A 21,183-nucleotide genomic window follows, 5' to 3' on the forward strand; every position below is an offset into this window, starting at 1 on the left:
TGCTTGACTATGGAGCCAAGGACACACTGACGACAAGCAACAGACATACACACACACTCACACACGCACACACACAACATTTTGCCTCGGCCATAATCTGGATTTAATCCTCCCTGCTCCACTATGCTAAGAGGCAGATGGCCTGTTTTCTCTCTATTTTTAAATCATGCAGACCTTTGTAGATGTTCCTCTTTATTAATTTTGACACTTGGATGCATTCTTTGGAAGAACAAAGTAGAACTCATCATAAAAATGGTTTTGGAGACGGGTGTCCTCAGTTTGGGACCACACATATGCTGCGTCCGCCCACTGGGTCTTAATCATATTAGTTAAGTACGGGCTGGCCCGTGTGCAGCTTATACAGCTGAGACCAAGCAGAGTAGAGAGAGAGAGGAGCGGGATTACAGTCTTGTTTATCCCCCAGTGGAGCCATCGTTCATGCCGTGCTATTGTCTATAGGGACCATGATTGACAGGAGGATGAGAGTTGGGGAGGAGGCGGCTCCCATTTCATTTCACCCTATCACTAGATCACTATCTGCAAGCTTGGTGGAGGACTTGTAGATTACCCCCATATTTTTCTCATGCTCATCTGCAGCAGCCAAGTATGTCTTGCAGTATCTGTAGTTATGTTACATGTAAATGCATGCTCGTCTTCGTTTTTGACATACACTCAACTGAAAACAGTCATTTAATGTCTCACCTCATCAACTTAATTGCTTTTGTAAATAGTTGATTATTCTGAATTTGATGCAACATGTTTCAAACAATACCATGATGTGCATCAAATTAGCCTGTTGGGCCTTTCTCTCACTGTTTTAGCGAATATACCCTGTGAGAGCAGTCTTTCTCTGCTTAGAGCTGACCTGAAGGGGACTGAAATGATGCCATTAGAACAGTAGTGAGAGCTTAGACACTCATCTTTGATCAGCGTGTTCTGAATAAAGCTTAAGACCATTTCAAACTTACTTAACTAATGTGAACCCAGACTACGATCCAGATTCCAAAAGCTCTGTAAAACGGACATGAAGCAGAATGTGATAATTTGCTGATCCTTTTTGACATATATTCAATTGAAATAGATTTTTGTAAATATTTGCTTATTCTAAATTTGTTGCAGCAACACATTTCAAACAATTTGGGACAGGAGCAACAAAAGACTGGGAGAGTTGTGGAATGATCCACCTATTTGGAACATTGATGGATTTACATGAACTTTAATACAAGTAAGTTTGGTGATCGAAATTGAATGAGTCCGATACTTCAATTTCTGACTGTCAAAACTCATAACATTCCCACCAGCCACAGCTGCATTTTGTGTCTACTGCTATTTAGCATGCTAACTTTAAGATAAACTAAGATAGTGAATATGGTAAACATTTTACCTGCTAAACATTGGCAGGTTAGCATTTAGCTCAAGTACAGCCTCACATAGCTGTTAGCACAGCTGACTCTTGCTTAGAGTGGTTTATAATACAGTATAAAACCACACCATATTGCTTTATGCATATTTAAGGATAATTTAAGTGTTTCTAAATGTATTTGTCAACAGCTTCCACTCCTTGTATAAACAGTTAATTCTTTTTAACACACCTGTAGGATGTAGGCTATGTACAGCTATGTTATAGTGTGTTTATGCCAGCTGTTTATACAGCAGTTATGGCTGCTTCATAGGAGGAGAAATGACAAAACACAGAAATAAACACTTAAAATATGTAGTAAAATAATATGAGCTTATAAATGTCCCTATATTTGCTCACCACCACACAGTGTTATACTATTAATTAGGTGTATACTGCTTATAAGTGTTAAGCAGGGGGTGTTATTGGAATAAACTGTAATCATTAGAGATGAACAGAAGACATATGACTCCATGCAGGTGTGTCTTGTGTTGAGTAAATCTTGCATGATAAAAAACACCACTGAGCCATTTGTGTGGTCTGTTTATGTAAATTGTTCAGGATTTGTCAGATTCTGACATGTTTGACTCAATCGAAACAGATAAACGGAAGCAGACATCTGCTCTGAGCTCGTCACCAACAGTTCAGCATTATTTCATACAAAAATTGTACATTTCAAAACACAGGGTTTTTTTTTCTGTTCGTTGTCAGTTCAGCTTTATGGCATGGGACAGTGGCAAATTTCAACTTTTGAAAATAAAATCGAAGGATCTGACCAACCAAAAATACTGTAAAGAACATGTTACATCATGTTGAAAAGTCTCACACTAGCATTCACACACAACGATTTCCTGATCAAATTAAAATTGTGCATCTGAATTAAAACAAACTTTAACACAAACAAAATTTTCAAGTACAATAACTTACAATCTGACAAAAACAAAATCAAAATGGACATTCCCTCATTTACAAACTCTCATTTCGAAAATTAATTTCATCAAAAGAACTTCTTTGCTGCTGCTTCTTGATGACTCCTGTGAGAGAAAAAAGGGGACAGACACAAAGCATTAAGACTAGTTTAAATCCAGAGGCATACAGACGCATTGCTGACTAAAAACGACGACGTCTTACTTGTACATGACGTAGCAGAAGAACAGGACTGATTGGATGACGATGAAGATCACAAAATGAACAGTGGATAAGCAGGAAGGCATGGGAGGCACCTCGGGGCACTTCATAACCTTCTCAGCAGGATTCTGTGCATGAAAACGGCCAGAAGAGAGAGTTCAGGCAGCTGAATCTGGTTTTTAAACTGCTCAAAATGAGATCCCAGTCTCTGATCAATACCTGAACATTACGCTGGACCAGGTGCTCCACGTCCCTTTTGACCGTGTGCAGGTGCTCCTTGATGTCGTTGAAGTGCTGAATGGTCTCATAAGATCCCATACCGACTGCATTGCCCTGGTGCTGGGCTGAGCCGATCTGTTTCAGGGACTCGTGGAAGGAGTTTCTGCAGCGACAAAGAGAATAAACACTCAGTGACACTTTACAGGCCGGAAAAAACATTAATACTGCAACTGCTTCCCCAAAGGACTGAAATACATAATCTTCAGTGCAACAGCTTTTAATGCTTAATAAACACTCCAGCAATATACTCAAAATATTTCCTTTTCACAATCCGATACATGTGTTAAGTGAATTCTTGTTGGGAAACATGATGCGCAGTAAATACGCTGTCTGCTATCGTTTATTTACAGTAATAGAAATTGTCCAAAATTAATCTTTTAATCTCTATTCACTGGAGGCTACATATTCTCAAAGTTTGAAAAACAGAAAATTACCGTCTGATAAAAGAGGTCATGATTGCCAAATTAATCCCTTATAAAAACATGTTCTTACAACAGATTACAAGTACAGGAGGTTAAGAAAGAGACCACAAGAGGAGCGTTATCTGGAATCCAGAGTCCAGCTATGGCGCTACAGACAAAATAAAAACAGTGACGGAAAGTTTTAAAATGTATTGTGCTGTTTCTTATGAGTGGTGAGTCAACAGGTTTTATTTTTGAGAAAATGTTTTCAATAATTAAAATAAATGCTGATCCAAAAATAAGCAGAAAGATCTGGTTCTTTGGTGAGATAAACACTGGATCACATTTTTTCACCAACACTGATTGTTGGATACAACCCGAATTCCCAAAAAAGTTTGGATGTTGTGTAAAACATGAATAAAACAGAATGTGATCATTTGCTGATCTTTTTTGACATGAACTCAACTGAAAACAGCACAACAACAATATATTTAATGTTTTACTTCATCAGCTTCATTGATTTATGTAAATATCTGCTTATTCTGAATTTGATGCAGCGACACGTTTCAAACAAGTTGGGACAGGAGCAACAAAAGACTGGGAAAAAAACACCTGTTTGGATCATTCCACAGGTGAACAGGTTGATTGGTAACAGGTGATAGTATCATGATTGGGCATGAGAGGAGCATCCTGGAAAGGCTCAGTTGTTCACAAGCGAGGATGGAGCGAGGTTCACCACTTTGTGAACACATGAAGGATGTTATTACATGGGCTCAGGAACACTTTGTAAAACCATTGTCAGTAAAAATTCTTTTTTTTTTTTTTTTTACCAGGGTTGTAGTTAGGAAAGCATTTGTCCACAATGAGGCAAACGTTCATTGTTTCGTCTGTGTCTGAATTAGACAAAGTATACATCGGTTATAGCATGTTTAGTACAAATTTTTGTCTTCGTCTGGACAGCGTCTCCTTGCTGACTTGGACAGAATTTTAAAAGGACTCTGACTCTGGTAGATACGCACTTCATTTGTCTAACTCCTCTTACTTAATTTGATGGCTGAAGCCTCTGCCACAAGTGCAGAGGGTGGAGTGATGGGTGGGAATGAATCGGTGCATCTTGTGCTTTCAGTCTGTCAATACTGCGTTTGAATGTGGAGGGTGAAGGTGTTTCTGCACTGTGACGAGATCTGCTGATGCACCTGTTCACAGTATCTGCTACTGTTACTGTCTGCTACACACTGCAGCGTCACCAGCAATACCAGCCCGAATATAAATACTGTATTTTTGTCTTGTTTTAGTGCATTTAGTACAGTGGTTGTAACCTTAGATTGGATTTATTGTCTTTATTTTCCACAATATTAAACTTTCACACAACAAGTCACTTTCGTAAAGGAAGAATTTGACATATGCTACTGATCAATACCACTCTCACGTCCAAATGCAAAACGCGAAGCAACAGCCAGCAGCTGGTTAGCTTAGCTTAGCATAATGACTGGAAACAGGGGGAACAGCTAGCCTGGCTCTGTCCAAAGCTGAAGAAAAGTCCCAGCAGCACCTCTGAAGCTGCATCTATTTGGGATGGTTAATGTGTCGGATTGTCCCTCTTTGAGTTACTCATGGTGGTTCAAGAAGAAATCAAAATTCACAATCGAAAACAATTTCTGTCAAGGCTCAGCAGTAACAAAATGTCATATCTGCAAATCTGTATCTTCACTTTCAATTTCATCAGTAAAAGAGGTAAAAAAAAAAAAAAAAGACTTTAAACTGTTCTCAGAAGAGAATGAAGACGCCCTAAGCCTGGATCATATTTCTCAACAAAATGTAATTTCTTAAAGTTGATGACTCACAGGGAGAAAGCAATAAGTTTTCCTTATCATCTTAAACACATCTAAGACGATTAGAAAGAAAAAAGGAACTTGACAAATGAAAGGAATTCCAGCAGCATAAGTAGGAAGGCCCTGATGGGGGGAATGCCACAAGACATCAATTGGAGGTAAACCGTGTTTTGCCTGCGTATGACAGATGTATTTAAAGACTACTAATCTGATAAGGACAAAATGGTGCTAAGATGTGGCCTTTTCTTGCTCGGCCACATGGCTGAGGTCTGAAAGGATGGACAGGGATGACATAAAAACAAAATCTAATTTGTTTCATAGAGAAGGGGGGGCTAGTGGAAATCTCCCTTGAGAAAGTAAGTGAGCATTTATTAAACCCTACATCTAATCTTCATCTGCTACAAGTGACCCATTTATGGGCAGAACGTCCTCCTTGGCTATTTGGAGAGTCTGAGATGAAGTCCTATCATAAACTCTGTGTGTAAAAGATGGGTCAGAATAAACTGAGCGCTTAATCTACAAAGTAATACAGATCAGCCGCGCACATTAGCACATTAGAGGGAGCAGCTGCAGCCTTTTGCCAGCGTCTGAACTTGTTTACTGCCAATCAGCTTACTCCGGTGCACCACCTTATCTTGAAACTGCCACTCGGATAATGTGCTGTCTTAAATTTGAACAGAAACCACGTCTTTCCCTGGCGTCTATACAGCATAATTCACTCACACAACCATTTCTGTTGTGTTTAGAAAATATGTGAGGGAGAGTCTGGGTCCCTGTGAGTTATGGGTCAACGTTATAATAAAGAAAATCATGTATGCAAAGTCATCTGAGGATGAATGTCCTGTTGGATTTAGGGCATATAAACAGCTTGGTTCTTTTATGATACAAGAGATTAATGTTACATAAAATAAAATCTTTAATATCTTGTGATTCTGATTAATTCTTAATGCAGATGGTGCATTAAAATTAAGACACGCAATCAAACTGTTGCGACAGGACACACCATTACTGAACATATAGTTAAACACTATTTGTTTATAAAGTTAATTTTTAAAGGGCGCAAAGTACTGAAATAAGTAAGACATTTCTTGACATTTAATAGCTAAACATGTCGAAAAAGGTTGGTAGAAAATAAGAAGACTAGTTAGTTAATTCATAACGTAATCATCGATGAAACTGAGAAAAAAACATTTAAATCCCTTCACAAATCTACAATAAGGGCTTCTGAAGAAGACATTTTTTTTAATCCATTGCGTGCTGACAATGGTTAAGCCCACAAGCACCTTAGGCAAGCAATACAAAAGCACAAATATGTTAAACACAAGCTCCAAACATCAAAAAATTACATTCTGTACACCTAATCAGGCTTACTTAGTGTAAGTATCAAAATCAAACAGTCATTTGAATCTTTGCCATGGAAGGCACACCATCATAAAATCTCTTAAGATGTATTATCTTAAAATCTGTGCAGGCTGTCATTTGAGAGCGGTAAGGAGACCATTTTGAAAATGAAAGAAGAAGACCACAGCTCCTATTACTCCACCTACCTGCATCCTGCACGTCTCAGCAATGACAGAATTCTTATTCACAGAGATATCTTTTAAAAATTGAGGTGGAAAAACCCGACCTTTTGGGTTTCGCACGTTATCTTTAGGCTGCTGATTGACTGTTTGAGAATACAGTCAAACTTCTGCAAGGAAATGCTGTTTTTACATCAGGCCTGAATTATGCAACTCCTGAGATGTAATTAACCTTTTTATATTATCACCACAAATGAATAAAATGGTTTAGAGCTAAGATCAAGGCAGTGTGATGATTATCCCATTTAGTGCTGAGGCTTTTAGAGTGTGTGTGTGTGTGTGTGTGCGTGTGTGTGCGAGCTGACTGACTGTGGAGGGAGCTGTTACTGCAGCTGGATTATCAGGCTGGCAGACACCTGTGATGTCGCAGCCACTACATCCTGAGATTAAAATATGATTTGAGGGATTAAAGAGTCAGGATTTCCCTTGTTTTTCTGGAGTATCAAGGATCTCTCTTTATGTTTGTTGCGAAAACAGCAGCTAGTTTTTCAAGGCTGACCAAACGACAACAACAACGACACTGTTGTTACTTACCTCAAATCGTTCAGGTTTTTGAGAACCTCCTGCTGGGTGGCTACAAGCGAGCCCAACTGTTGTTGACTGGCAGTGTCCAGCTGGAGGAGAAATACATACAGACATAATGGTCTGAAGGTTAAACACTGTGGCATGGACGCTTGATAAAGCAGTCATAAAAGATATTTTATTAGCTCCCATAACCCGTCATAAAAACATCTTACTTCAGCATGAGCACACAGAAAGGCTAGAAAGTGAAATCAGTGTTTTTTTCTGTATTGATAATTTGCTTGAGCAGGTTGACACTGATTTATATGATCAAAAAACATCTTTAGATCAATAAACTGACTAGAATTGAATCTTGTAGAAGCACAACCACCCAATTCAGAATATGAAATGATTTATAGCCCTGTACTCATCCGATGTGAACAGCATTGCCACGCTCACCTGTCCCGACTCGGCGTTCGTCCCCTTCTTGGCGACCTCATCTGTGATGACAGAGACGTAGCGCCGTTGCTCGTCCAGGATCATAGCGAGCTGCCGGTGCAGCTGTTTGATCTCCAGGTGGATCCGGTTCTGGCCTTCAAACACCTGGCGGATCTCCCGGTCGTTCACGCTCTCGTACAAATCCTCAACTGATGATGGACATAAACACGTCCGAGATTAAAAAACAAGTCAAATAAAATCTACAAAGCTTTCGTGAGCTTTCATGTAATGTTTGGGCATGTCTCTGAGTAAACTATATAGTATAATCATTCACTGGGTTTGTTCAGATGATTAAGAGTAAAAATAAAAATGTTACAGTTCGTGATTCTTTTTTGTTGAACATATACAGAACCGCTTTCAGAAACTAACTTGGCTCTCCTTGGACGTCTGGGTGCTCTTTCTGAAACTCCTCTTTCTTTTTGTCGAGCTCTTGCTGGAAGTTCTGAAATTCCTCCTGGTACTTGTCCTTCTCTTCTTTAGGAATCTCAGATTCAGGTGGGGGCTTCAATAGGAAAGACAAAAAAAATACCCTCTCTGAACTCAATAGAGGCTGTGCTTAAGGCCATGTTGTGCACATGCATGCATGCAGCACAAAGACACACACACACACTGCTGCAGAGAAGTGAACAGCACACACTGGGCTGTGGAAAGGAGCTCTAGGAAAAGGTAGTTACCGGCTGCTGGCCTGGCTCTGACAGTCTGAATAACAAGAAGGACAAAACGTCGTGGTCATCTGATGGAGGAAAGAAATTAGAAAGTTAGAAAACAACAGAAATAAACATATTAAAAATGATGCTAACACTTAAATTACAGCCCAGTAATAACAACGTTAGGGTTATAATTTATAGAAAGATGATGATACTGTGTAATACCTGGTGATTAAAGAGTAATAACTTGGTTATCACAGTGGTAATATTAGAGTTTATTTTCTTTAATAGGGGGATAGCAGTCAGAAAAATAAGGGTAATACTAAGTCTCCATAATAACATCATTCTAGTGGAGTAACAACAGACTTATGTTCAGGTTAGAGCCGGGCGATTAATTGAATTTTACATTCAATTTTAGCTTTCCACGATATTGACGACCAGATAATCAAGATTAAATGATTATTGTGCCGCAACTCTGTTTCATAAAATGCTCTGGTTTTGTCCTGTGTTATAAATCCAGCGCGCCCTTTTCTTTTTCATTCCTCCCTGACAGCCCGGGGGTGCACAGCAAGCGCATGTGAGCACACACACACACACACATCATACACAGTGAACTTATGTTGGGAGAGCAGGAGGGACGTTCATTGTGCCCTGCGGCAGTCCGAAAACCTCGTAAAATTAATTAGAAGAGAGACTGAGCATGTGTCAGCTTGCAGAGAAGGTACCAGTGATGACTGTGTGTCAGAGAACTAATTCAGGCAGATGCTGCTGCACATATTGCATTCATTTTTTGTTTGTTTTTCAGTTAAATTCTATTTAAAGTTCAAGTAAAAGGAAACTTTTTTAAACGTTCAATAAATGCAGGATGTTTCCAAAGTCACTGAGTAATCGTGTTAAATAATTGTGATTCAATATTGACCAGAATAATCAATATTTTTGTCATAATCGAGCAGCCCTACATCAGGGTAACAAACAACAATAATAATGTGTAAAACTCTTTTTATACACTCATACTGCAGGAAATGTTAAGGTGGGAAACATCCTGATGAAAAAGAGGATGAGAGATTAAATAATAAGCTCATAATAATGAGATAATAATTGTAATAACACCATCTTGCTTCACACTAAATAGTCAAAATTAGCCCTGTGATACCTCCACAGTCAACAGTTTCAGGTGAATAACTTTGTATTTCAGCTCAGCTTTGACCACGAGCCTGATTTCTGAATGACTCACGTTTTAGTTCGAGGATTCACATTTAACTCCCAGCTTTAAGGCTTTTTACCACAGAACAGAATGCTACCTGCTAAACCACCAGTGGCGGCTGAAATGCCAAAGAAGCCTTCGCTGGGAATGATCATGTTGTCCACCTTTGTGCAGAACTCATAGTCCTCTTTGTCTGGAGTGAAACCATTGTTGATCATCACCTGAGGAGGAAGACAGAACGATGATGAAGCTACAGAAAATAGCACCGACTGTGCTGACGGTGAGCGATATCATTAAGATCAGCCACACTGAAAAGTGCCAGTTGTTAATGAGGTAGAATGTATTTAAAGCTCAACGTGTGAGTGTTTAAGGTGTCTCCTACCGTCAGCGTCTTCTTGTAGTAAGTTATTTTGGCTCTGACAGGATACGGTTTGTTGCGGAAGTCTCGTAGACATGTGCCGAGGGCCTGTGTGGTGCCGTCACTGGATCAAAACAACAGATATAATATGATAGTTTATACAGCACTGCGCTCCACATAGACTGTGAACATGAGCGGGGAGGAATAGAGTATGATTAAAGTTTATTAAATAAGTGAATAACATGAATGGCTGTGCATGTTTTTGTAAACAGTGTGAACTCTAAGACAAACTGGAATGGCATTGAAAAAGTGATTTAAAGCTTTCACTGGCCCGGGGGAGATTAGGAAAGATAGAGGATTATTTACTTTCCAAGCAAATATAATCTATATTTCCTAATCTTCTTTAAGTTGTTAAAATTTGAGTTGGTGACGACATCAGAGCAAAGAAGAAGAAGTATTTACTTACTTCTGGTGGTCATAAACAAGGTTGCCATTGTTTCCCACAACAATTATAGCTGGGTTATTTTTCTGGAATGAAGATGAGAAAACAAGGAAACAGCATTAATCCTTTTTTTCATCTGAAGACCAGAGGTGGCTTTGATTTTAGGTAATCTTATTTTTTTTAAAAATCAATCCCGTACCTGAGCACAGATAAATAATATTTAAATATAAACTGAGCCATGAAAGATTTGTTTTGCATGGCAGCAACAGATCTACAATAAAAATACACTTATATCAACATACATAATAAACAAAATCAGACTTTATAGATTTTTTTTACCGCAAAGTTAAACCAAAATAAATATTTTTGAATCGAATGTACATGTAAAGTTAATCTCACATACAAATCGGGTCAGAATTATACTCTCCTTTTCTAACACTCTTCCTCTATGACTAAACCAGCTGATAACAACAGAAGCCGTCTCTGTATTGATGTGGACTATCTGTAGCAGAACATCGTCAAACCAGAACAGAAAGAATCAAAGTCTGAATACGTCCTCAGCAGCAACATGTGACACCAACCTTTCCATCATTGTCAAAAGAGTCAAAGAAGACTCCAACTCCGTTCCAATGGTCGGCAGCTCCGTACACTGGACCGTCGAGGCCTTGTGAGGCGGTGAACCACACAGCCTGTTTTACAAAAAAAAAATGTGGTGCAAATATTAGCTTGTTATATCATCCTTCATTAAATACATACAATGCTACTTAAGCAGCCCAATCATTTCTTGACATCCAGTCATGTGATCAGTACATTATCTCCTCTGATCAGTGTGTGTGTGTTTGTGCTTAACTACAAAAGTATGAACTACTAAAGTATAGTTACACAAATTCAAATTTAGGTTTGCTCGAAGTGTTAATCCTGTTCACAACAGTTGTCAGGCGAGGAAATGCTTGTCATTCAAGCCTGTGGGCATTGACGCACCTTATGAAACAGGATGTGCACCTTCCCTTCAAAGTCTGACAGGCAACATATGCTCAGTGTCATATGACATGTTTAACTGACAAGAAGAGGCAAGTTCTCAGCTCTCTCTACTAATCATTATTTTTCAATTCAACTTATAGTAAGGTTTGGTTTGTGGTTTGGTTTATTCTTCATCATGAGGATGGCAATCATTTGGTGTAAACTGTGTAAACTGCAGGACAGTGCCGATCAGGGCTGGATATTGTCTCATCAGAGTCCATATGATAGCTGAACAACTGCGATCACAAGTTTAGAAGTAAGTTCTTTACTTGAACACTTTTGCTGACTGCCTCCATAACCGACACCAACGTTTCCAGCCCTGCTTACCAAACCGTCCGCTCCCATCCTTCCTCTTCCGGAGACTCTGAAGGTCACCTCGGCCTCCCAGTGTTCAAAGTTGACTTTGTTTTTTGTCCACACGGTGCCCCTCTGACTCCTGAGGGAGGGCGTAATGCGCACCTGGTCTGCACTGGGAATAGCATCTGAGATGGAGAGGAGAGATGGAGGGAGTGGGCAGGATTTCAGTAGCATGTTTGATGTTCTCTATGAAAATAACTCACAGTTCTGCAACATGTGTGGTGTTTGAGACATCACATGGAGCTGATGTGAGAAAAAAACATGCCAACTAGTTGTATTGTTATCAGTCAGTGAGCATTGCCAGGGTGTGCCTACAATCTAATCTTTTACCCGCCTCAGTGCCTGGTTCAGATAATTCTCATTATTATCCTCAGATTTGTACAATCCAGGTGTACTCAGTGTTACGAAAAGATCAATTGATTAATAGTTATGTCTCTACTTAAAATGTGCCACTTTTCTCTGTTTCATGTCATTGTAACTTGCATAACCTTGAGGTTTGGAGTGCTGGGAAACAAAACAAGCACTTTTATAGGCATTTTATACGACGCATCAGGAAAACCCTGCTCTGTTCTCTTAAAATGGCCTAATGCAATGTTACGGTGGTGTGCACAGATCAATGTAATCAACAAGTCAATAATCTTATATGCTTATGTTATTTTTAAGTTCCACACTCTCAGTTGTGAAGATTTGCTTTTACAGTAAACTGAATAAATTAAGGTTTGGACTGTTGATTGGACTAAACAAACAACTTCCACAGGTTTGTACTGACCATGTAATCACTACGTCCCCAGAGTCTCGTCTCCCTGTCACTATAGAGGCGTTTCCTATCACCTCTATATTGTCCTCTTTCTAACAAAGGAAAAAAATCCTCAAAATACACTTTATGATGTCACCTTCGACTCTGGGAAGCTGTGATGGACGTTTTTTATTTTTTTGGACTAAATGATCAATTGCCAATGAACATAATCCTTAGTCGCAGGCCCAAATCAGTGCTGATTTTCAGGGTAATCTCATGCTGCTCTTACTGAGCGCTCATGTCAGCAGCTGGACGACTCACTGTGTGATGCAAGAATCCAAAGGCCCGTTTTTGGCAAGAGGAAAGTTCAACACTTCGGCTGCATGTGTTGCACCGACAGCAGCCTTTAACGCACCGTTTTTATGACACGTTTGAATATTACTGTACCTCTGACACGACGCCAGGGTGCTTAAATGCATACATTCCCTAATGCAGTTCTGAATGGACAAAGCAAACGGCTGTAGCTAATTAACATCCTGAGCGGAAACCCAGACCGTTACAAACCGACAACATGAGCGACCTCGGCTGTCCACATCTCGAGACACGGGTGTCAACGTTAAGTTCAGACACAACAGACGAGCAGCAGCTCCGCGATGTTGACAGCTGGACGCAAACTTACTTCCAGTGTGGATCCAGAACGGGATACTGCCGTCGGTTTGAGACAGGTGCGGTCCTTTGAAGCTGTATTTGTACTCGAACCGGCGGTGAGGAGACTCTTCAGACGCCGAGGCACCCGCGGTAACTTCGGCGACACTGCGGTGAAATATTAACGTTGTGAGGAAAGTTAATATCAACACACGAGCGCTCGCAGCCGGGCGCTGTGCTATGGACACCGCCATGTTTCGGTATCACTGCTGACGTAGCGCTGAGTCCACGAGCATGACGGGATGCCTGTAGGGCCAACAGGGCGTTTTCTGATTGGACGGTTTTTTTGTCCGTTTTTTTGTTGCAGCTGAGGTTGTCAAGAGGGGCCTTCTGTAAGAGTCACTTTGTCAGGTAAATAAATAAGATACACATTATATAAAATAGCTATATGTCACTTTTCATACATATCATATACGCAGCTCACCGAAAAGCAACCTTCCCTTTAACCCTGCTTATGTCTTTAGCATTGTGTATATTTGGATTTTGTGGATTTTGGATGTGTTTATTGATATTTTTATACTTGCACTTATATTTCATTTTCATGAAATATCTTTGCACATTTTCCTGCTTTGTATTGCAATTGCTGCACAGCAGTGTCCCTCCGAATAAATAAAATGCTTATCTTATCCTATCTTATCTTACATTAATGGTATATGCATATAAATTATAACTTTATTTTTCAATATGTGAGACACCCATACCCGGAAATACCATATGGGCAATCTAGGCATGTGCACTGAGGTCCCTCACCCAATGTCAGAAAAAGTGTTGTTTTTTTATGTCAGACAGAAGTATGAACATTAAGAGCTGGTGAGGTGGCTGGGCAGGTGGTGATTGGTGGGCAAGTAGCAATGTACTCCATAGATTTGCTCATGCTAATGGTGGGTGGGCACAGAGGGCAGGTGGCTTTCATTGCACAGATTCAAGATCAGTTTTTCTTAAGCCAAGTCAGGTTAAAAACCGTGCAATCATTTTTCTTTGACCCATTATAAATTAGGTTGTATCAGTGGAAAGAGTCTGGGGGTGTTTGGTTTATAATTGATCTCTGTTCACTTTAGATTTGCACTTTTTCACTGAACTCATGAAGCTTACTGGTTGTTCTCATTTAATCAACAATGTCACAGTTCAGTTTGATAAAGAGGCCTCTCTAATCTGTCATGTTAGGTTTGTTGCAATAGATACCCGCCTCAGTAACAACATTCATTCATTTTTTATATCACTTTTCAATAAGTTCACATGAATAGTGATTGGCCTGTTCATGTCAGAGATAACTGGCCAATGAGACTCAGTCGCATGCAAGTCCACCCTCTGTACGGGGCAGTCCCAGCCCAAGAAAATAACTGTGAACCCCACCCGGAACTCGGTGCTTCTTCTGACTGAGAGCCTGCGAGAGCTCTGTCACTCTGAGCCCAGAGCTGCCTTACTTAACCTGTGACCTAAATAATAATCATCTGTGAACTGAAGATGTCTTTGGCTTGTTCTTGGTCTTCCAACTAAAGAATTGGGTTAACATTGGAACAGGTCCCAGTCTCATTCCTACAGAGGAGGTCTATGTAACGATGCGTGTGTGGCCCTCATCAAACAACTTTTTTCATAATCGACTAAGCTGACAATTATTTTCACTATGAATCAATTTATTTTTTGTCATATAAAGTGTCAAAAAATATTGAAAGTGTCTATCATCATTGCCTAAAGCCTGAGGTGATGTCATTGAATGTATTGTTTTGTCTGACCAACAGTCCAAAAGCCACATATATTAAATTTGTTATCATATAAGATATATAAGAGCAAAACCTCATGAATGAATGATTTTCTGCAGTTTTGCTTGATAACTGACTTTTGTACTAAAATGTACAAAAATGTCAAATAGTATCTGTGCATTTCAAAGCACACAAAGCCGACAACTGCTCCAGAGGGCCTCAGAAGCCTTAAAAGCATGTAAATTGTTTTTGGTAATTTGATTAATAGGTTCTTTCACAGAAGACATTTTGACATGCCACAGTTGGAAAAGCACAAGTGTAAATAATAAAAGTAATCTAATGGTGGCTGATTCCATTTAGCTGCTCTAGTTTCAGGGTCCTGGTTTTGTGTGTGCTGATTCACTGTGACACTGTCATGGCTTACTGGGGCACTTGATAAGAATGGAGCCTTCAGTGCTTTACTGTGACAATTCAAACAAAAGCAGGTTGTGCATTGTGACGTAGTCCTGTGGGCCCGGCTTATAGAGAGGACCAGTATGTCAAACTCTAGTTATATAGATATATTGTGCTCAAATAACTACAGTAACATATCAAAAATGTGCTTTCAAAAGACATGAGTTACCTCAAAATACATTTAGCTAATACTTTGTATATTGATAGTACGGTATGGTATATTTGTGTATTACATGTAGTCTAAGCAACAGCATTTTCTCCCACTACTAATACTACTTATACAAATACAAACACAAATACTCGTACTAATAGCCTAGGGTACTAAGCTAATGCTCATACTAATCCTAGTCTACTATGCTTATACTAAAGGCTAGGCAAATGTTAGCGTAATGCCAATACTATGCTAATACAATTATCAGTGCTAATACTAATACTAATGCCACAAGTAGACCTAATGCTAATAGTAATATGACTGTTACTGGTGATACTAGTAGGCTAGTAATAATAATGCTAGTGCTAATACTAATAGTGTACTATGATAACACTAATGCAAAGGCTAAAGTAATAGCCTACTAATACAGACAAGATATACTAAAACTATGCTAATACAGTTATCAGTGCAAACAGTAATGCTAAAGCTAAAAGTAGACCCAATGCTGATACTAATGTAACTGTTAATGCTGATAGTAATGTGCTATTAATACTAGCGGTATGCTAATGCTAATACTAATAGTAATGCTAACATTAATACTAATACTAATGTCAGCAATAATACCAATACCAAAACTAATGCTAATACAGATGCCTACACACCCCCAGATATTTTATAATACACAGCAGTACACTTTTTTCAGAATTGGTCTGGATCTACTTTAAATGTTGCTGCTTTTATACAAATTTGAAACGTGTTTTTGCTAGTTAAATAGCTTTATTTCTTATCTTATTTCAGTGGGACAAATAAGACCAAAGTTAGTTTAACATGTGCAGAAAGTTGAGCTGAATTAGCAATCAATGTAACATGCAACAACAAACACATCAGGTATGTCAAACTCAACACGGAGGTTTTGGTCCTTTCAGCTGCTGTATTCTTTCTTGATCAGCTCGTAAGCTTGCATAAGGTCAGCGAAAGGTTAGCCGACCTAGCCGTGCTGGCCGCAGGAGCTTTCAGTCCCGTCTGAAAGACTCAGCAGGAGACAGGAGATGACACAATTATGTGCCACTCGCTTTCTATTTACTCTCACCAGCTTCTTCCTATTGCTTCTGGAGGTGCAGCATCACTTACTGTGAGGGCCTGTGATTACGGGTTCACGAGCAAACCCAAGAACATAACAGCCTATTGTGATGACACTAATCTCTGGATTTTGACTATTCTGGCAAATGATCAGCAAATGGCAAAGACTGATACGCACGGCTTTACAGTGATATGACTTCATACTGTGGTCACAGTCACGCTCACTCACATCACAAACATGCAAATAGAATGGTTTTTAAGGTATTTGCTTATTTTTTAGACACAACACAACTAAAAACTACGATCTATCTTAACTTAATCTGCTCTCTTCTGGTCAAAAATGCATTAATTTTAATCATATTTTCACACTAAATACTTGCTAATTAAAGGCAATGGAGGTACAAAAAATGCATACAACCAAAATATACATTTTCTCTGTTGTTGTAGCCAGATGATGGACAAAACTCACTGGATGGAGGAGCAGAAAAAGGTTTACTTTACTTACATTTATACCAATTATCACTAATTTGTTGCCCTTCGTGAGTGACAATGTAGTGGATCTACAGTGCGTTATAATGAATGAATGATTATGCTAACTTGTACCAGAATAGCTGGAGGTAATGCTGCACTGATGAAGAATGAACAGCGATGGTAAAGTCTGTTTCCCCCTCTGTGCTGAAGGGGTTAATGTCAAGCACAATAATAAAATCCAGTCTATGACAAGAATGGGTAATTTCTGTTTTTTGTCAAACTGGTTCCACGTAGTGTTTTAAGCACACAGTGAATCAACAGAAACAATGTTTATCAAAGGAGCTGTAGGCTGTGCAGCTCTGAAAAGTGGCCAATTAGTTTTGGAAAATGTTACTCTTATTGATCTCTGTGGGGAAATTATGATGGTGCGTGAGCAAGTTGATACAGTTAAGAATGACGGCATGTTAGGAAAAGGATGTTTTGAAGCACGCCACCACCAAAACAACATCCGCAAGCGTACCAGAAACTCTAAGTGCAGAACATTAAATTGCAACAGTAACTTTTAAAACTTGTGAAATCTCACAGGTTGTCTGTGGATTTCGAGAGCAGAGAAAATAGAGGCCTCCGTCCTTTTGTCTGAGGAAGTCCTCATTAGAGAGTTAAACCACACTCTTTGTTAGGAAATGTAGGATTTAAATAACAATAGCAATGCTAATGGATCCATTTAGGGGTTCACAATGGGATCCTGTAGGATGTTAATGGGTCACTGAGACTGTGAATAGCCTATCACATGAGTCAGCACAAATATTTGGCCAGGGAATTATACGATGCTGTACGATGCCACAGCAAGTTGATCCAAAGCCTGAACCATTGACGTTTGAGTCATACTGCTTTGATATATTGGGTCTGCATTTCATCGCCCTACTGACTGTAGTTTGATCTGATTAATTCTTGCATTTCTTTCAATGTTTTTAACCACAACAAATCTCATATTTGAACTTTTTCTACCTCAGCTCTGCTTGTTCTGTGTTGTAGTCCATCATTTGGATGTGTCAGTATTTGGAGATCCTGAACTGGCCTGATCAGATAAAACAAATAACAGTTGTGGTGTCTGCTTGTCCCCGGAGGATCTGGGCATCTAAAGGTGTTTGTATTGCCCATGTCACATTAGGGGGGAAAGGGAGAGTGGCTTGTCACCTCCTGGTGTGACACCATGGCTTAGTCAAATAAAGCCTGTTGCTTCACGGTGTTTATTCATACCTGAAAAGTACAAAGCAATCCATTAACACATGAACGAAATGTCTACTGAGAGGACAGCATGCTAAGGAAACATCCTGTGGTTGAACCCGCAGTGCTCTTAAGTTTGCCACCATGATGCAAATCCTGAACTGGCTCTGGAGGACCAGCAGAGGAGCGTGATTTTTGAGTTCAAATTGCCATATAGTGATGTGATGGAAGCGCGGCCAGCAGGAGACCCATTTATCATTTAATTCACGCTAACTTCAAATAATAATCTTGGAAGATTTAATGATTGCTCCACATCAGAGCTGTATAGACTGGCTTCGCTGCCGTCTTATTTGTTGGCTCAGTTCGGCGCACATAGGCCACATACTCACCCTCAACAATGCAGAAGGACTAAACCTTTATTTCAGATTGCTTCAGCACAGTCCAGTGTGGTCCAGGGAAGAGAGGGCACTTGTTGTCCACTAAGGACTTTGCCACATTCATTTGAAGAGCAGCCCTCTCTCATTATTAACAGACACACTAAACGATGGGCCCCAAACAATACAGAACAGATCCCTTTATGCGCACAAGTGCTCAACGTTTCGGCAACCACTGTGTCCCCTTCACCACTCCCTCTTCTTTTCAGATACCTGCACATAAGTGAAAGATGTGGAGGACACAAAAGATATTCTCAACTTTCCTTTTCTCCCCATTCTGTGAAACAGGCCCATTTTAAAGCTTTTATTTGTGCAAAGCCTCTCATTAACTCCGCTCATGCTGCCTCCCTCGGCTTGCCATTGCTTAAGTACTGGGTGTTGTAAAAAAGCTACCAATTAGTCCCTCATCAGCTCCAATTAGAGGAGACAAAGCCTGAGTAAAGATAACTCGATGAGAGGGAGAGGTGGAAGGGTGAGGGCTGTGTGTTTTTGTGCGCAGAGGTGTGTGTGCGGGCTTGTGTTTGTGTACATGTGTGCAGGCCGGGCCGGCACAACATAGTTTGTAATAATTGAAGAACTTGTGGCCATTGAGCGTGACCCGCTGCAGCACAGGTCCTTTCACTCTCCAGGCTCCTCAGCGGACCCTTTTCTCAGGGCCAAGTGTTGTTGTGCTGGGAAGACGGGCCCCCCAGGAGTCCCAGAAAGAGAGCCATTCAATCCTCTCTACCTGTTTGCAGCATGTAAAGCACTCAGGACCAGGCCGATCTCTCATTATTGTCTCCTTCACTCTCAATACTTCCTTAAACTTAGGCTCCGACAAGAGCAAGCCCTTTTAGAGGGGGGAAATAGGGGATGTATGTTAAGGGGGTGCCTTTAGCCTCATTAGAATTGAATTTGCACTGTCTTGTAATTACGTCGGAGGGCAACAATGTATTTTTTTCATCATAATCTTCACTGAATGGGTTTTTTTGGGGGGCAGTTAATTTGCTGCCCACACTAATGCATTAATTAATGAACTGGGTAACACTAATTTTCTCTATGCTGCCGTCTCATGTTTGTTTCTTCCATCAGTTTCCAACAGTTCTGGGCAGCCGCTGCTAATAAAATTACCTCATTAAGGCCTTTATTGCAACACAGTAACCCACTCATTCATTTGCTATTAAGCATTTTCTATGGATGGGGGCTGGTGTGTGATGGTTCCCATTCAGTGTTGCATCTTTTTGTGGGTAGTTCTAAATAATGAGGGGGACAAGCAGGGAGATATAATTAGGAACAAGGGGGCACTTCAGCAAATATTTGAAATCTTTTAAGGCTTACCCTTGTATAACAGTGATTAATTGCTTCCAGAAGGGATTTGGGAGAAATATATTGCCAAGTTTTGTGTTGTTTTTTTCCTGGACAAGATGGCCCAAGCTTGTTAAAAGGATGTGCACAGGACTTTAATTTCGGCCCCGTCTTTAATCATGACATGTACTGCTCTCTGAAAACGGGCTCTCTGTGAAACAAATACACAACATGTAAACAATGATGTAGTGTTTAATGAAGGTGGCATCTGACTGGTTTGAGGGAGCGTTTGGCATGTGCTGAAAAAAAGAAATCTGTTTCTGTTCATGTCGTTGATCCGTTGTTAGTTTTTGGATCCCGTTTGATTGCGATGTTCCAAAAATGTGTAACCCCCCCCCAAAAAAAGTGGATGAAAATGATTGTTTTGCTTCCAGGAGCAAAATGTGACAGATTATCATAAAATGGTCAGAATAATTAGTCCGTCAGAGACGAGCCAAGTGCTTTAAATGTGTCTTTTTCAGTTCATGTCATCAGCGGCGGCTGCCAGGCCTGTTGTCAAACATATTTGAGGGGAATGTCCTTAAATATTGTTGCACAGGAACATCTGATTTCTGCAACTGAGCTCAAAAATAAACAAGAAAGCCCACATCACCCACGCTGAGTGAACATCTCCACAAAGCTTGATTCATGATTGTGTTTTGATTATCTTCATGTGCTTCTGTGTGAACTACACCGAAAAGTTTAATGAGTTCACTGAACACTGCGCGCTGTGCATCATTCCAAGGCTAGAATCACACAGCACGTACTGTATGTGACTGATAAATGACTGCCACCTAGTGGATAAAGAGGGTACTGAATGACTGTCAGGGCACAGTGTGCTGTAGAAGTATTCAGAACCTTTACTTAAGTAAAACCAGCAGTAATACACTATGGAAATATACACATACACCTTTCCCAGTCTTTTGTTGCTCCTGGTACAAAATAATGAACGAATTGTGCAGTATGGTACATGAGTAAATGTAGTTGCCTTCTTCTACTGCGTATCACCACAGCTGTGTGTGTGTGTGTGTGTGTGTGTGTGACGTAAACATTTTGCTTAGCTGTGTGTCAGAAAGTGTGAGTTTCCTTTCTATTATATCATAGCGGTATGAAAACTGTTGGCACGTGTTCCCTCCTTCACTTTTTATGATCTGTTACGAAGACAAAACAGCATCATTTGCAGACATTAAAAACAGACATTAAAGACATTAAAAAACCTACAGAAAAAAATAAAAATCAAGTTATTATTCTAATAAA

The 21,183-nt window shown here is 39.9% G+C and overlaps 1 protein-coding gene across 1 annotated transcript; it reads right to left on the bottom strand.

The window, feature by feature from the left end:
• Positions 1–1,953: 1,953 nt before the first annotated feature.
• On the bottom strand, positions 1,954–13,284 carry lman1 (lectin, mannose-binding, 1). The gene is made up of 13 exons (XM_041960111.1): positions 13,062–13,284; positions 11,617–11,771; positions 10,851–10,958; positions 10,294–10,355; positions 9,852–9,951; positions 9,567–9,690; positions 8,293–8,351; positions 7,988–8,120; positions 7,580–7,767; positions 7,154–7,233; positions 2,747–2,909; positions 2,531–2,655; positions 1,954–2,433 (listed from the first exon to the last, which is right to left on the bottom strand). The coding sequence occupies exons 1-13, from the start codon at positions 13,279–13,281 to the stop codon at positions 2,397–2,399; spliced, it is 1,554 nt and encodes a 517-aa protein (XP_041816045.1). The 5' UTR covers positions 13,282–13,284; the 3' UTR covers positions 1,954–2,396.
• Positions 13,285–21,183: the final 7,899 nt, after the last annotated feature.

This window comes from Chelmon rostratus, chromosome 19, assembly GCF_017976325.1.
Source record: "Chelmon rostratus isolate fCheRos1 chromosome 19, fCheRos1.pri, whole genome shotgun sequence".
NCBI classification, from domain to species: Eukaryota; Metazoa; Chordata; class Actinopteri; order Chaetodontiformes; family Chaetodontidae; genus Chelmon; species Chelmon rostratus.

Coding starts and splice junctions, on each gene's coding strand:
- lman1 (XM_041960111.1), bottom strand. CDS start 13,281: ATGGCGGTGTCCATAGCACAGCGCCCGGCTGCGAGCGCTCGTGTGTTG. Junction 7,768..7,987: donor AGACGTCCAAGGAGAGCCAA/GTTAGTTTCTGA, acceptor GTCCATCATCAG/TTGAGGATTTGTACGAGAGC. Junction 2,656..2,746: donor TGGTCCAGCGTAATGTTCAG/GTATTGATCAGA, acceptor TTTCATGCACAG/AATCCTGCTGAGAAGGTTAT.